The sequence below is a fragment of the Panulirus ornatus genome, chromosome 47, assembly GCF_036320965.1.
Source record: "Panulirus ornatus isolate Po-2019 chromosome 47, ASM3632096v1, whole genome shotgun sequence".
Lineage (NCBI taxonomy): Eukaryota > Metazoa > Arthropoda > Malacostraca > Decapoda > Palinuridae > Panulirus > Panulirus ornatus.
The window spans coordinates 20,266,905-20,284,810 of NC_092270.1; the positions used below are offsets into that span (position 1 = coordinate 20,266,905).

Genomic DNA, 17,906 nt, shown 5'->3' on the forward strand with positions numbered 1-17,906 from the left:
GAACAACCACTGATGCCTGGCGGAACACACTTCCAGCTGATTCTCATCACTGCATTTTTTCTGGTTTAATCCGCGTAATCCTTTTAGTTGATGATGGCCATTCTTTTCATATCTCTTTGTAATATTTTGCTTGATGTGTTTTCACTGTTTCCGTTCCTTACATAATATCTATCGTTTTTCCCATATCCCTTTCTTGTTTTCTGGGAGATACCAATGTCTGCACGACTGCCCCCTTTCATCCTGTTTGGGAAGACAGTATGCATGATGATCAAATATTCATTAGTCTCATAAATACAGATGGGGAAAGAACACAATTCATAATGTATTATTTTATTTGATATATTGTGGTCTACAGAAGAGGCTTACAGAAAAGGCTGCTTGCCTACATACAATCTAAATTCACACCATTTCATCATCTAAGCCTATTGTAATGATAAATTGATCAAGCAACACCCACCCCCACCCCAGATCTACATGGTGGTGGAGTTTGTGTGGAGCAATGATGGCTTGAGCTATGGCAGCAGGGATTTTCTTTTCCCTGGTAGGTTTAACCATGCTGCAAAGGTCAAACTTGAATTCTCAGATTAACACATGTAGGCTATTTTTTCTCCTATACTTTTCGCTTTTCTTTTCTCGATCTATTAAAACGAATTAGTCATTTGTTTTGAGTTAAAATAAATTTCTAAGAATATTTTAATCTGTATTAAGAGCACTGAATAGCCTTAGATGCTCCAGTGCTTGGCTTATGAGCTTAAATCTTATAATCCAAGCCAATACAATCCGGTGTTATGGGGTAATATAATGAATTGCTTCTTGTGTTATTTTTTCAATGTTTTTTAAAAAACTGATTGCCATTAGAATTCCTCTTTTTAATTTCTGTCTTTACTTGGGCCCAAATGAGTTTTATTGGATTAGATATGCAATGATAGGGTGGTAGTTGCAGCACTTTGTGGCCATGATTGACAACTATTTGATCTATTTCATGTATTTGATTTTGTTTATGACGCTTGCAGATCTCGAGCTGTTTAGGTTTTGTAACAGAAGTATCATGATCAGTTTTATTTGACTCTAACCACTGCATTATATTGTACTTTATGTTGCTGATTGTTGTAACTTTGTTTAATATTTTGGAATGATATGGAGCATTGTCCAGTATATGTGACGAAGTGTGTTCCTCCCAGGCGACAGTGGCTGTTCTTTTTACCTCCCCATAATGTTTCTTAAACAGCGAGTTTCATTAATTCATGTTTTCAGTAGATTCTGGTCTTAAAAAAAGTTAATAATTACATGTTTCTTCTTATGTTTAGTGCAATCTGTCCCATTTGTGTTAAAGTAAGTGAAAAGTTACAAATGAAGTAGTGTGCATCTGGAAACAAGCTTAGTGTGTTGACATGGGCGACTGTTATTGAATTTAGACTCACCAACACATTTCTTCATAATCTCTTTACTAGTTAGCATTGTTAATTGACATAACATATATCTGAAGGAGAAATTTGAGTTAGTAAATAAGTTTCAAATTCATATTACATGGTAATTACTTGCAATGCAACCATGTTATTCGGACATATTGCATTCAGCCAATCATCACCAACCTGTCAAGTACATTGTTAATCTACCCCATCCTCCATTTTCACTCGGCTTATTCCTTCAATTTCTGTACTTGTGTCTCTGGTATTTCCTGGTAAAATAACAAGAAAAAATCTTAAGGTTGGATTGGGTGAGAGGGTAAATTTTCATAGTATGCAAATGGCCAGCTATTTGACGGTTTTTGGATTTACCATTTAACTTATTATCTGGTATGATGCCTGGGTAAATTAACATAGCCATAGTAGCCATAATGTCAGCATTATCAGTAGATCCTTTGTATTCTGAGAGTAATATCTTCGTAGGAAGTTGAGGCAACCTGCTGTTTACATATACAGTTTCGTATATTTAAAGAATTTTCAGAAGCAATTATTTTCATAACTATTACCGATAGTTTTACTGGAAAGTGTTAGGAAAAATAAGACAAAAGATTCACAACATAAAAATATATTTATAATGTAAGAGTTACACAGAGTCTTTGCGACTTTGTCTTTGTTTGTATGCTAACATACAACCCAATTTCACCAACTGGTTATCATAAAAAAAGCAGATGAGAAAACGTTAAATATTATCATTAAGCACTTCTACTAAGCAATAATTTTGTGTAAATGCATAAAAAAGTACGTACTTAATCAAATGGACTGTTTTATAACAAACTGAAAATGAAGACACTGATTAAAGAGATCAGCATCTGAAATGTTGTGAACCACTTTTAACCAGCAACTCACGGATATAAAGCAAAAATAGTCATTCAAAAATTTTGTATAGGGCATACAACAGTTGGTTTTGCTCGGCATGCATCTATGCATTAACTAACCTGCTATACATAAAACTTCTTAAGTTGCTAAAACTGAATGGTGTAGATAATAAATGTTCATGTCCAAGTTAATGAGCTTCCTATAAAAAATAAATACAGGAATAACACGCATACATTGTGTGTTGTGACTTAGTATCATCTTTATGCCCAACATTCTCGAGTGATGACAACCTTTTGCTATTCTTTATATCACCATTGTTAAGACCTAATACTAAAGAAATGTGACTGTATTACCAGACAGCCATAACTTTCAAAAAACCAAACTAAAATGTGAATAAAATATGTGTTTCATATAAGAGAAAGATCTAAAAATTCTAGTGCAAAGCTTAATTGAGACCAACTTGTTTTTGTCATTCTTGCATGTTCTTCATATATTTTTTGCATCATGTTCAAAACTGCTTTTCTGTGTAGTAGCAATGATGAAGATGGATACATTTGAATGGTAGTTAAGAGCTCATATTTTGACATTCTGAGCAAGGAAAAGTTAGTACATTTGCATCATAAATGAAGATATTTTACATATCTCGTTCAAGAAAAGCACTGCTCGTCAGTTGATTTTATGACACGAGAAGCTCAATGCATGGTATATTCGACAAAAAAATTTCATAAATGTCCACATACATCTTTATACAAAATTTGTAGGTTCTTTGGCCATCATGAATTTTTATATATAGGAATAGAAGGTTTGGGTATGATCCAAACTCCACTATATGGCATTTGCATACATTGTATGTAATACAAAAGATTTCTTCTCTCTTGGTACAATACTAAGAGAAAGTATACAATTTACTAACAAAGGAACCTTCATAATGAACTGGTAGTTTCTGGTTTGACCTTTGAGATATACCTTTTCACAAGTCGGAGATGATTATGGCCTAGTGGGCATCAGTATCATAAAATGCTTTCCAAAAAAAAAGGCCACGATTAGCAAAATTTTAGGTATTTGTAACATTTCCTTATCATCTGCCAAACTGAATGACAGAAAGCATCCAACTAGTCTGGAAGCCCAGGAAAAACAAATAGCTGAATACTCTGCTAACAGATTCTTGTCTTTTCTCAGGTACCTCCTTGGAACTCTTGATAGCCCTCTGCTCCGGTGAAGATGATGTCTATCCATATACGCATGGCCTCTGGAGAAGGAGCCATTAAGTGGAAAGTTCGCTCATATGTTTTCACACAAAAGGTTAGTTTGGGATTTGGAGATTTGACAGAGTGCAGATGATCCACATATACTTCCTCAATAGCCTGTGTAGAAAAAAGAAAAAGAAAAAAAAGGATTAATACAGAACAAGATTTTAAAATTTAATTATTTATTGAACTAAATGATACACAGTTAAACATGTTAAGAATGTTAGGGAATTGAAGCCTAATGTTTTGTAAGGTATTTTGGAAGTCCTTGATGAACATGATTAGAGGAAAATAATCAGAACTGCATTTGCAGTACTGTTTTCTGTAGGGTATGGTGGTGCCAGGAATGGATAAGGCAAGCAGGCATGAATATGTACATGTGTATATATATGTATATGTCTGTGTATGTTCACATGTTGATAATTATATGTATGTGTGTACATGAGTGGATGGGTCTTTCTTCGTCTGTTTCGTGGCAGGAACTTGCTGATGCAGGAAACGACGATCAAGTATAATAATAATTTACATACATATTGCATATCTTTCCAGGTTCTGCTGCAGTGGCATATACAAATACACATGGGATTGAAACTACGAAGGCTTGTCTTCCCCGACTTTTTGAAAGATTTGCACTTCTTCATCACTTGGTTTCCTATATCTCCATGCCTTCTACCATCATACGAAGCTGTTGCAGCAAATCAAGTTCATTATTTTTTCCTGCAGTTGTAATATCATGTGTGTAATTATTAGCTGTTATTAATAAATAATATCCCTGGGGATAGGGGAGAAAGAATACTTCCCACGTATTCCCTGCGTGTCGTAGAAGGCGACTAAAAGGGGAGGGGCTGGAAATCCTCCCCTCTCGTTTTTTTTTAATTTTCCAAAAGAAGGAACAGAGAAGGGGGCCAGGTGAGGATGTTCCCTCAGAGGCCCAGTCCTCTGTTCTTAACGCTACCTTGCTAACGCAGGGAAATGGCGAATAGTTTGAAAGAGAAAAAGAATGAGTAAGAGTCAAACAGTAATGAAAGGGAAGCTGCACATACAAGTACAGGTGAAGGGTTGTGGCATGCATGTGTAATGTGGACATATGAGAAAGTAGCTAGTGGTGGGATGGGAAAATTATAAATTGCTAGTGAAAGAGTTTAGGTGATGTCTGCAAGGATGGAGGAAAAGTGATTGTAAAGAGCACAAAAGAAATGAACTGGATATTAAGAGAAAGTTACGTGAGAAAGAGGGAAGATGAGAAACAGCGCCAGGAACAGACAAAAAAGGCCACATTCATTCACACTCAGTCTTTAGCAATCATGTGTAATGCACAGAAATTGCAGCTTCCTATCCACATCCAGGCCCCACAGACCTTTCCATGGTTTATCCTTGACATTTCACATGCCCTGGCTCAGTCCACTGACAGTACGTAGACCCCGGTATACCACATCATTTCAATTCACTCTATTCCTAGCAGGCCTCTCACCCTCCTGTATGTTCAGGCCCCTATCACTCAAAATCATTTTCACTCCATCCTTCCACCTCCAATTTGGTCTCCCACTTCTTCCCTCCACCTCTGACGCATATATCCTCTTTGTCAATCTTTCCTCACTCGTACCCTCCATATGTCCAAACCATTTTAACACACCCTCTTCTGCTTTCTCAACCACACTCTATATTACCACACATCTCTCTTACCCTTACGTTGCTTACTCGATCAAACCACCTCACACCACATATTGTCCTCAAACATTTCATTTCCAACACATCCACACTCCTACGCACAACCCTATCTACAGCCCATGCCTCGCAATCCTATGACATTGGTGGAACCCCCCATTAATTATACAACAGCAGGAGAATGGAAGTGTGAATGAAGCTATTATACTCCTGTTCCTAGTGCTATAATGGGGGAAACAGTGAACATGTATGGAATAATGAGGAGCTATGTATGTGAACCAAGTCCTGTTCACTTTAAGAGCAGCTGGATTCTTAGCCGAGTTGCAATATCAGCACTGTTTATTCATTTGCCCTTTTATAACCACAAGATTATGGAATGTAAGTGTGAATACAATTATATTGAAGGTAGTACAAAGGCAAAGGGGATAAGAGTGAGTGCTCAAATTACAGAGGTATAAGTTTGTTGAGTATTCCTGGTAAATTATATGGGAGGGTATTGACTGAGAGGGTGAAGGCACGTACAGAGCATCAGATTGGGGAAGAGCAGTGTGGTTTCAGAAGTGGTAGAGGATGGGTGGATCAGGTGTTTGCTTTGAAGAATGTATGTGAGAAATACTTAGAAAAGCAAATGGATTTGTATGTAGCATTTATGGATCTGGAGAAGGCATATGATAGAGTTGATAGAGATGCTCTGTGGAAGGTATTAAGAGTATATGGTGTGGGAGGCAAGTTGTTAGAATCGGTGAAAAGTTTTTATCGAGGATGTAAGGCATGTGTACGTGTGGGAAGAGAGGAAAGTGATTGGTTCTCAGTGAATGTAGGTTTGTGGCATGGGTGTGTGATGTCTCCATGGTTGTTTAATTTGTTTATGGATGGGGTTGTTAGGGAGGTAAATGCAAGTTTTGGGAAGAGGGGCGGCAAGTATGCAGTCTGTTGTGGATGAGAGAGCTTGGAAAGTGAGTCAGTTGTTGTTCGCTGATGATACAGCGCTGGTGGCTGATTCATGTGAGAAACTGCAGAAGCTGGTGACTGAGTTTGGTAAAGTGTGTGAAAGAAGAAAGTTAAGAGTAAATGTGAATAAGAGTAAGGTTATTAGGTACAGTAGGGTTGAGGGTCAAGTCAATTGGGAGGTAAGTTTGAATGGAGAAAAACTGGAGGAAGGAAAGTGTTTTAGATATCTGGGAGTGGATCTGGCAGCGGATGGAACCATGGAAGCGGAAGTGAATCATAGGGTGGGGGAGGGGGCGAAAATTCTGGGAGCCTTGAAGAATGTGTGGAAGTCGAGAACATTATCTCGGAAAGCAAAAATGGGTATGTTTGAAGGAATAGGGGTTCCAACAATGTTGTATGGTTGCGAGGTGTGGGCTATAGATAGGGTTGTGCGGAGGAGGGTGGATGTGTTGGAAATGAGATGTTTGAGGACAATGTGTGGTGTGAGGTGGTTTGATCGAGTAAGTAACGTAAGGGTAAGAGAGATGTGTGGTAATAAAAAAGAGTGTGGTTGAGAGAGCAGAAGGTGTATTGAAATGGTTTGGTCACATGGAGAGAATGAGTGAGGAAAGATTGACCAAGAGGATATATGTCAGAGGTAGAGGGAACGAGAAGAAGTGATAGACCAAATTGGAGGTGGAAGGATGGAGTGAAAAAGATTTTGAGTGTTTGGGGCCTAAACATGCAGGAGGGTGAAAGGCGTGCAAGGAATAGAATGAATTTAAACGATGTGGTATACCATGGTCAACGTGCTGTCAATGGATTGAAGCAGGGCATGTGAAGTGTCTGGGGTAAACCATGAAAAGTTTTGTAGAGCCTGGATGTGGAAAGGGAGCTGTGGTTTCGGTGCCTTTGTCATCTTTCCCTAGCTATACCTCGCGTACGTGTGGGGGGAAGGGGTTGTCATTTCATGTGTGGTGGGTTGGCAATGGGAATGAATAAAGGCAGCAAGTATGAATTGTGTACATGTGTATGTAGGTATATATATATATATATATGTATATATATATATTATCCCTGGGGATAGGGGATTAAGAATACTTCCCACGTATTCCCTGCGTGTCGTAGAAGGCGACTAAAAGGGGAGGGAGCGGGGGGGCTGGAAATCCTCCCCTCTCATTTTTTTTTTTTAATTTTCGAAAAGAAGGAACAGAGAATTGGGCCAGGTGAGGGTATTCCCTCAAAGGCCCAGTCCTCTGTTCTTAATGCTACCTCGCTAACGCGGGAAATGGCGAATAGTTTAAAAGAAAGAAAAGAAAGTATATATATATATATATATATATATATATATGTATACATTTATATGTATACATATATATATATATATATATATATATGTATACATTTATATGTATACATTGAAATGTATAGGTATGTATATGTGCGAGGTTGGGCCATTCTTTCATGTTTCCTTGTGCTACCTCACTAAAGTGGGAGACAGCAACAAAGTATAAGAAATAAATGAATAAATAAATATAAGCTTCCTACGTTGCAAAGCTTGATGTGATCTTGGAAGCCTTGATTTAGAACAATTAAGGAAAGCAGTCAATACAGATAGTTAAAATTATCCTTGAAATAATAAAGATATAAAGACTAATACTAGGGAAATAATTGTGGTAAAATTGTAATTGTACATCCAGCTATGCTAGGAACAGTAGAAGTACTTTGCCTTAGACATTTCCTTGTAAACTCACTTTTTTTTTTTTTTTTTCATACTTTCCACATGCCCAAAACACTTCAAAGTATTATGTTTCACCCAATCTAGCACTCAACTTTTTCCTTGCCTTACTAAAATTCTCATACACCTCCTCATTTATTTCTTCCATCTAGTTGTGCCTCATTTCCACAGCATGGATTCTTGACCTCTGACTTATTCCATATCCATGTTTATCTTCTGTACTTACACCTCTACATTTCATTATTCTGTTAAGGGACCCAATGAAACTTATACCCTGTACTGCTCTTCCTTCCATATTACCATAATTAACATGCTAAAATTCTGTCACCCCTACCAGTCTTTCTCCCACAATATCTATAATACATTTTAATACACTTTGTTCTTTGACCCTATAGGGCTTTGCAAAATTTATACTTTCACTGCTTCCTTTCAGACACCAAACACAATTACTTAAACTTGCATATACCATCAATTGTCTACACTTGCATTATAAACACAGTACATTCTGCAATTCATTTTCACTCGGCATACATCATCATCTACAACATGCTTATTACCTACCACCGTACCTCAACAATAGAGAGCATACTTAATAATAAATAGTCCCCCAAAATTGTGTGCGTGTGATTACTACTTATGTTTTATGGGAAGAGAGACTTCGACTCGTTGCCCCATCTTTGTATGTACGTACCATGTCTTCACTCCTATGTACACACACACATGCCTATGCCAGGTGTGTGTATGTATGGAGTAGGTCTAAAGGGTAAGTGCCTCTATCTAAAAGCTGAATTTTGTATTTTTTTTAGACACCCTTTAAAGCCACATCCTGCAATCTACCACCCTTAATAACATCAAATGAGCTACCTAACATTACAGTCCTCTACAAAACATTTGTGAATTTTTTGATGAAAAACCATAGTTTGGATATTTATAAGGGTGGTGCAAGAAAAGGGGCAAGGTCTCGCATACATTCCTTGGGAAGATCCCTAAAACACTTAAAACTGGGTTTTCATGATTCTCAAACCTAATTTTGAGGCCCATATGCACTGAAGGGTCAACTTTTAAGGTAATGCCTAAAAACAATTGTTACATTAAAAAACTAAGACAATGAATGACAGGACCAAATTCTATTTCCAAAATGGCTATAAAGCTTATGGTACATCACTAAACACTATTTTTTTGTGGTCCATGTTCTGTGTTCTATCATTCATGAAGGCTCTGCAGGGAAGTCATCAGAGCCGTTAGTCTAAGATACTAATTGTCCATTATATGACACGGAGCAACAAAAACACACGCTTCATTTCATTGGCCCATAAAAAAAGAAATATGTAATGAAAGTAGGCAATTATCACCAAGTTCTTCTATTACCAGCATTTCAGCTTTGCAAGGTTTTTGATGACCTGTTTCTCACTCGGCTGTTGCCAGAAGGAATAGCGGATGGGGAGAGAGCCTTTGCTTTGCTATCCTTTTTTTCTACAGCTTTTAAGGGGACTGCATCTTTTTCAGTGGTGTTATGGCGAGACCATCTTGCTTAGATCTTGGTCTGTGTATCTCTCAACTTCACCTTTTGCTATGAATTAATGCAGTTTGATGAAATGCATCCTTGCACCATATAAAGAAAATAAATATGAGATATTTCAAGGTCTAAGTCACACATACCATATACTCTTAGTGTTTGTTACTTACTTGAAAGTATACACCTCCCCGTGGCTTGTTTTCACTCTTGTCACTGTAATACATCAATGTCCTTTTTGACCGATCAAACACAAACCATCTCTTCTGCCATGTGCGGAACTTTGAGCCTAATTTGTGAAGGTAACCTCGACATGCCGTAGAGGTAACAATAATGTAAGGGCAAAGTTCAATCTGGTGACCTGCAGATTCGATGTGTTGTTTGAGGTCAAAATGCTGTTCACTTCGCACGGGCAGGTATCTTGTTAGTGGTCGTTGCTGTGGAAAGAAATATTTAGTTGTGACATTCTGCAGTTCAGTGAAAATGAGGTTTTATGAAATGGACTTACGAAAAGACATACAAAAGAGTGGAGAGAAAAGCAATTTTTGTATGGAAACATCTCAGTCAACCAGCATTCCAATCCAAAAGATTTGGAACCAAATATTTTCATCAACCTAGGAACATGCATAAAAGTGTATTTTGAAATCATAATAATGATAAGTTTCCATAATGCAACTCAACAGATTTAATAATATAACCTTGAGGGACAGGAAAAAAATGTACAAAGTTATAAGATACTGACATATAATGTGCCTGGTATCGAAATGAATTATATGGATGATAAAGATCCAGATGATCAAGTATTAACATAAACTTCTGAAGTATATCACTTATAATGGTTATAAGACTTTACTCTTACCATTTTTGTGTATTTGTACTTACCATCTCAAGCACTTGCACTTATAATGAAGTAATTGTATCAATACTTTTCCTGTTTTGATATAAAACTATATATATCCTCGTATTCTGAATTATGTCTTCATATGGGATGAAATAATTTTCATCCTTTTCCTACAAACCCTTGCATTCATAGCCCTCATCACACTACCAAGCCTCAGAACATGATGTCATGTGCAATCATTCAGATACAGATATTAACTCTTAAAGGGTACTAAATACCTTTGGAATCATCTTTGTTCATGAATTAGAAAACTCAAGAAACAACAAATTTTGATTTAAATGTTGCAACAAATATACAAGTAATTATGACAAGTTGAAAAGCAACAACTTTTATTTTCAAGGAGCTCTGTGCATTCTGAAAAGTGAGCTACGTAAGATTATGGCCAAAGTCACAATGTGCGAATCTATCTCTCCACAAATATACAGTCAGTTTTTGAACATTTCCTATAACATAACTAAGGGGCTTGTCATATAATGTGCAGAGCACTGTAGAAACATGGTTAATCGCCCCGATGTTGAAAGTTTTCTGCGCAAAATATGTAAAAACTTGGGTTTTTTCATAATTCATATTACTTTTTTATGAGTAGTATATTGTACCTTAATATATATATTAAGACAATAAAATTTAACCCAGTCATGTATTTTAATACCTGCAACTAAAAGGTTATCTGTATATGAGCAAATAATCCTACTCATGCACAAGAACTGTACTCATAATTGTACTCATAAATAGTAGTCGGTGGTAAAATGGAAAATCCAAAATACCAACCGTCTCAAATAATCAGTAAGAGAATGTTCACCAAGCCAAATACAACAAGCCTAGCAAGCCGGTTATTGTATTTCGCAAGAGTAAGAACCCCACAGAAAACATGGAAACTGATACACTGCACTGACCATGAATGAAGGGTGGAATTTTAAATGTCAAGAACACGGACAGACAGAGAAAAAGAAACGTTACAAGTTACGAAGGAAAGACACTCGGATATTCTTGTACTATCTGAAACTAGTTTTAAAATCTCTGAAACCATGTTTAAAAATGGAGAACTTGTAAAAACTTGGGAAGTGATTGTTTTGTGATATATGGCGGGGTCAAACAAAGAAATGCTAAGTATAGTGAGACGATCTTAGCTGGATCAAAACTATCAGGTAGCACTAAAGCTATTAACATGATAAAGGAGAGAATTATCATAAACACCATCTAACTACTGAGAGGAAGAATGAGTATATTTTACGTTAACGCAACTCACAGGGACTGCCAAGACATGGGAAAAAAGTTCCAAGAAAAATTAGACCGTGAAGTTGAAATGCTTGTAAATAAAAGAAAGATTATCATGGGAAGTTTATGTAGTAGATTTGATATAAATCTTATATTTATTATATTTATTTTGCTTTGTCGCTGTCTCCCGTGTTAGTGAGGTAGCGTAAGGAAACAGACGAAAGAATGGCCCAACCCACCCACATACACATGTATATACATACACATCCACACATGCAAATATACATACCTATACATCTCAATGTACACATATATATATACACACAGACATATACATATATACACATGTACATAATACATACTGTCTGCCTTTATTTATTCCCATCGCCACCCCGCTACACATGGAATAACAACCCCCTCCCCCCTCATGTGTGCGAGATAGCGCTAGGAAAAGACAACAAAGGCCCCATTCGTTCACACTCAGTCTCTAGCTGTCATGTAATAATGCACCGAAACCACAGCTATCTTCCTATATCTCTGATGCCCATTCCCTTGGGAACTCCTATTGAGGAGATGGCCACGACAAAAGTCTCCACCTATCCTTGTCTTTACATACCTCTTTCGAGTACGTGGTTCTACATATTCCCCATTCCTCTTCCTTTGGTACTCGTCTACTCTATTTCCAACATGTCACAAGAGGTCTTCTCGCTCCAACATCTTTAATTGTGTTAGCATCACTCTCCATGTAAACTCCCCATCTTGCATTCTCTCCAACAAGCCCAAACCTCTATACTACAATTTTTTCCTTTTTCATTCCCAGCCTTATCTAGTCATACCACATGCTCATCTTGAATAACTCATTTCCACAGCCTGGATTCTTGACCTCTGTGCACATTTCATCCAATGTATATGTTTCAGCTGCACAGGTCAAGGTCAGGAAGAATATACTGTCCCTTAATCCTTTCTCCACTTCCATACTTACACCTCTACCCTTCATTATCATATTAAGGAACCCGATGACCCTTCAACCCTATACTGCTTCTCCCTTATCACCGAACTTACCCAAGATAGCCCCTAAATACTTGAAATTTGTCTCCTCTTCCAGTCCTCTCTCTCTCTCTCTCTCTCTCTCTCTCTCTCTCTCTCTATATATATATATATATATCTATCTATATATCTATAACACAATTTTGTACAATTTCTTCTCTCTCTACAGGGCTTTGTGAAATCTATATTTTTGCTCTATTTCCTTTGGCACACCATTACTTCACTTTTACTTGCATTACCTTCAATCACCTATGCTTACACCCATCATACAACACATCTATAATCACCTGCAACTCTTCCAAATACCACAATATCATCTGCAAATAGGTGTCTCTAGCCACCACAGGTATTTGGTAGTAAGAGAAGAAACATTAAAAAACAAAGATACTTTGTTCCTCTGCAAGAAACAATAAAAAAGGACTAACTGACAGGTGTACGAGACAACAATTCCATTAAAACTGCTTTTTATCATGCCATTATGACATGCTAAAGATTTACAAGGGTCAGGTGAAACAGGAACACAAGACAATGTGATCGTAAATGTCGCAGGCTACTTCCTCCCTTTAAATGAAAACAAATACTGTAAAGGTCTTACTGAAGTTTCTACTGTCTTGGATCAAAGACTGCAACATTCACCCAAGAACGCACTAAACCAAAAAGCAACACTAATGAAAAAATTAAAGCTAAAAATCGTAGTAATTCATCTTCTAATGAAGGACTTCAAGAAAACCCTTCTCCTGAAATCAATGAAGCTGAAAACCTAAAAGAAATGTGGAAAATGGTGAAAACGAGGACATGAATTTGAAGAGGAAACCTTGGATATAAAAGCTGTAGCCGACCAAGGAGATGAAAGTGGCACTTATAAACTGAAAACTAAAAATGTTAGATATCGTCTAAGAAACAAAACACCAGAGACATGACCGGGATATGTCTTGGAGAGAAGGAAAGCAAAGCTTAAGAAAAAGAAAAATTTCAGGAAAAATCATTAACAAAACATGTAAACTTCAAGAAGATTACTTTCACAATGAAAATATCTTAAATGAACTAACCAATAATTTTAGTAAATGGACAACACAATATAGGAGATGAATATGGACAGTAATCTGATCCACAGGATATCACTACTAAATGCATGGATTATTATCATTCTTATTATTATTATACAAGATAAATACGAGACTTGAAGGAAGCTAATATAAAGGTGCTCCCATAAAAGCCTATGAATATATCAAAAGTGGAGCAATGCATGAACACCTTAATGGAAAATTAAGTGGCACAGCTGATCTATCCATGAATTGTTTAAAGCAGCAAGCATTAATGTCACACACCAAAATCTAAATACAATAAACCAAGCAAGTATCATCTGACACAGAAAAGCAAACATGTGCCCCACGAATGGTGTTCCAGGAAAATGTAAAAATCATAGAAAAATTTTCATGATAAATCACACTGCCCGAGTATGTTCAAAGATGTTAAGAGAAAAGAACAAAAGGTACAGTAAAACCACATGTGAATGAACAGAGAAACAACTGACCTTATTATACCCGCAATTCAAAAAATGGAGAAGGATTGGGAGTTTGATGTTAATCTACAAAGAGCACAATTTTTAATAAACTTGTACAAAGCCTTTGACCTGGCACCAATGAGAAAATTGTTGAGATGCCTCATAGAATATGGCATGAACTGTCATTTGTTAAAAACAAGTCAAAAACTTGGACAATTCCAGAGCAAATAAGGTAAATGTACTTTTTGCAAATGAAAAATGGTTTGCAGTAACTGATGGGGTGAAATGGGGCAGAGAAATATCGCTTCTCTGTATATCTTTTGTGGATAAAATCATCAAAAGTGTAAACCATCAACTAGATTAACCAATGATGACTGTAGCTTATGATGCAACATTTTTCACAGGGAAACAAGTCGGCAGTCCTTTAATGGAGCAGCTGAAGCACGAGTGAGCATAAAATTAGGGTAGATGTCATGGTATATGGAAGGGTACAGGAAGTTTTAAATACAAGTTGCTTGAACAAGTATTGCTACCAGTAAGTTTAAATAACTAAGTTAAAACCAGGCAGTATTCACGAAGAAATAACTGATAGAATTAACAAGTATGTACATGTACCCATTATCATACGATAAAATATCTGTAGATTTTAACTGAAATTCATATAGTGTTGTGTTAACATAAACATTGATATATTGAGCTGAAGCACTGATAGTAATCACCAGTGACATAAGTAGGCCAGAGGAAGTGGAAGCAAAACCAGTAACAGTGATCTTAAGAATGACAAAAATGGAAAAATGGACAAAGAACAATGTAGGAACTTGAATGTAGCACCACTCATGAGAAAAATTCAGCAAGCACAGTTAAGATGGCTAGGGCATACCAAAAGACTGCATGATTAATGAATACCCAAACTGACATTTCGATGGGCACCCAATGGACAAACTGCAGGCAGACAGAGAAAGAGGTCCAAGAATGACAAGAAATCTTGACTGAACACAGGATGGAAAGATTGGACAGACTTTGTGATGATTGGAATGGCAGCAGTAATACTTCTTCATAACAGGTTGAAAAGCCTACCTGGAGGCATAGGTAAACATCTCCATTTTCCTTGCTTTACGTGGGTTTATTATAAATATATTACCACACAAACAATGCATTTTTCACTGCCAAAAATTCAAATAGTACGAAATGTGATTTGCACCTGAACAGTGAGGCACAGACAGTGCTATCAAACATTGTAAGCACAGCCTATCACCTGCCAGGTTCCATATAGCACTTACTGTGTGAATCCATTCTCTACTCTGTGTTCAATCAAGAGGAATGCTGACAAAATTAAAATCTCTGTGACTCAGTCAAGTGTGCTGTCAGCCAAGACTACATCGAGGATGAGGAAGACCTAATTCAAATTTGGTGGCACTGAACTCTTGCATATGGTGCCACAGTATGATGTATATATGTAATCACCTATTCTTACTGGGTCATTTGTACTGCCTATGTCATGTGATGAATTGAATATATGGAAGCACAAAGCCAAAGAGCTTTTTAATCTGTAAATATTTGTGTACCATGATATCTGGATATGAACCTCCTATCATTCTACTCTCCTGAATTACTGGACAGTAGCATATTATATTTCCTAAAACCTAATCCTTTTGTAATCTCGAAAGTGGTTACATACGGTGCAGGAAATTAAGCTTCTATCACGTTCTTCAGGTATCTTGCTGGCAAGAGTATGCCTCTCTGATAACAGAGATTTCTTAAACCTAGGAAGCACAGAATTGAGTGACTGCTATTCCAATTAAAGTATCTGTCCTGTTCCCCCTTCACTTGTCTGTCAGTTTTAGGAAAACTTTAGGACATGGAGCATGCTGTAGGTCAATGGTTCTAACCTTTTTTGGTTGGTTTACCCTTTGTCTCAGTGTAAAGCATTATGTGCCCTCTCAAAGGTGACTAATTTTTTTAATCATTATTTTTTATTCTTACGGACAAATCTTGCTAAAATGCTAAAGCGCTAAACCAGTTTTCTGCTTACATAAAACAGGTCAATGACAACATACCTTTTCCTCCTTGAAACGCATCTCATGAACCCAGTTTTCAGCCAGTGGTACAAATATAAACCCTGTTTATTTTGGGAACTGGAATACAGCATAACTAATTTCTACATTCACAATTTTTTAATTATAAGAACTGACCTGAGTTCTTGCCTTCTCACGGAACTTAACAGCTGGATCAGAGGGATCACAACATGAGGAAGCATCGCTCAGTGGCCGAGTGTCCTCACCACCTGTTGCTACCTCACTCTCTCTTTGTCGCATCTGTGAGGAATTTTGACACTTAGCAGATATGTCTAACATATACTCAAGCATCTTACTTCCAATGCAAATCAACTGAAAAATTTTGTACAAATGTACAAAATAAACATGAACATCAAAAGGAAGATATGGAAACACTTTTACCCATGAAGTGTGTTGGGTGAAAATACAGAAATGTTTACATGCAAAAATCTCATCAGTAAAATCACTAAATCCCCTTATTCACCTTAAGTTACATCTGTGAGGAAATCTGACAATGGGATGAGGTGAACAATGCATACCCATGTATTCTAAGTCAGACGTAATGTCAATAAAAAGTTTAATACTGATGTACAAAACAAACACTGTATGGAAACAACAAAAATGTGTACCGTATACTGAAAATTTAAAAACCACTGTTAATATGTACTGAGGCATTGCAACTTTAGCAGCAACATTTATTGATTTTTTCATGCATCTGCAGCAAGGTAGTACCAGGAACACTGGCAGAATGGCCTTCCTCTCTCACATCCATTACCTAGCTGTCATGAATAATGCACTGAAACTAGAGCCCACAGACCTTTCTGTGGTTTCCGCTGATCATTTCATATACTATGGTTCAGCTCGCTGACATCATGTCACACTCCATGTACATCACTCCAATTCATCCCATCATATGCATGTCTTACGTCCTCCTCCATGTTTAGGCCCCAAAACTCCTATAGTATCTTTCACTCCATCCTTCCATCTCCAATTTGGTCTCCTCATCACGATCTTCTCCTCTTCTGACACGTACACTCTCTGAGTCAAACTCACCTCATTAATCCTTTCTGTATGTCCAAACAACTTCAGCACACCCTACTTCAGTTTTCTTAACCTCAAGAATTTCCCTTCCAACTCACCTTGCATCCATGCAACACCACTGGGACTACAATGTCATTCAACATACCTGTTTCTGTCCTTATGGACAATGACCTGTCTTCACACTCCTCAATGCACCCAGGACGTTAGTCCCCTCATCCACCCAATGACTAACTATAGATTCCGTTGTTTCATCTGTTGTCATGTCTACTCCCAGGTATTCCACCAGGAGCTATCCCTTCAAACTTGCACTTCAGTCAGACACCAGCTTTTGTAGTCTCACACTTGAGTCTGCCGACAGAGCCATATCATCGGCAAACAGCAACTGACTCACCTCCCTGGCTTCCACTTCCCCAACACACTGCTAACCCGCCCCTCTCTTCAAGATCCTTGCATTTACTTCCTTCATCACCCCATCCATGAACAGAGTAAAGTCTTGGTTACAACACACAACCTTGCCACAGACCCACTTTCACCTGGATCCAACCACCTTTTTCTTGTCTTACACATACACCTTACTCTCTCATTAGAAACTCCTCACTGCTGCTAGTAGCTTTCCTCCTACTCAATGTAAATATGATTTCAAAAGAAGACCATGCTAATGAGTTTGTGTAACAAATAATTCCATCTTTGTGAAAATCACAGATGATTGAGTATTCATCGTAAGCAAGCTAAGACTGAGTTAAAATCTACACACTCACAAAACTATATT

The 17,906-nt window shown here is 37.3% G+C and overlaps 1 protein-coding gene across 1 annotated transcript in view; it reads right to left on the reverse strand.

Moving 5' to 3' along the window:
* Window positions 1-2,015: 2,015 nt before the first annotated feature.
* Window positions 2,016-17,906, reverse strand: part of LOC139763714 (uncharacterized) — a 43,875-nt gene continuing 27,984 nt past the window's right edge. The window contains exons 4-6 of the mRNA XM_071690037.1: window positions 16,235-16,357; window positions 9,549-9,812; window positions 2,016-3,646 (exon numbers count right to left, since the gene is read on the reverse strand). Of these exons, the coding sequence (XP_071546138.1) occupies window positions 3,458-3,646; window positions 9,549-9,812; window positions 16,235-16,357 (576 nt within the window). The 3' untranslated portion in view covers window positions 2,016-3,457. The remainder of the gene's footprint in view (window positions 3,647-9,548; window positions 9,813-16,234; window positions 16,358-17,906) is intronic.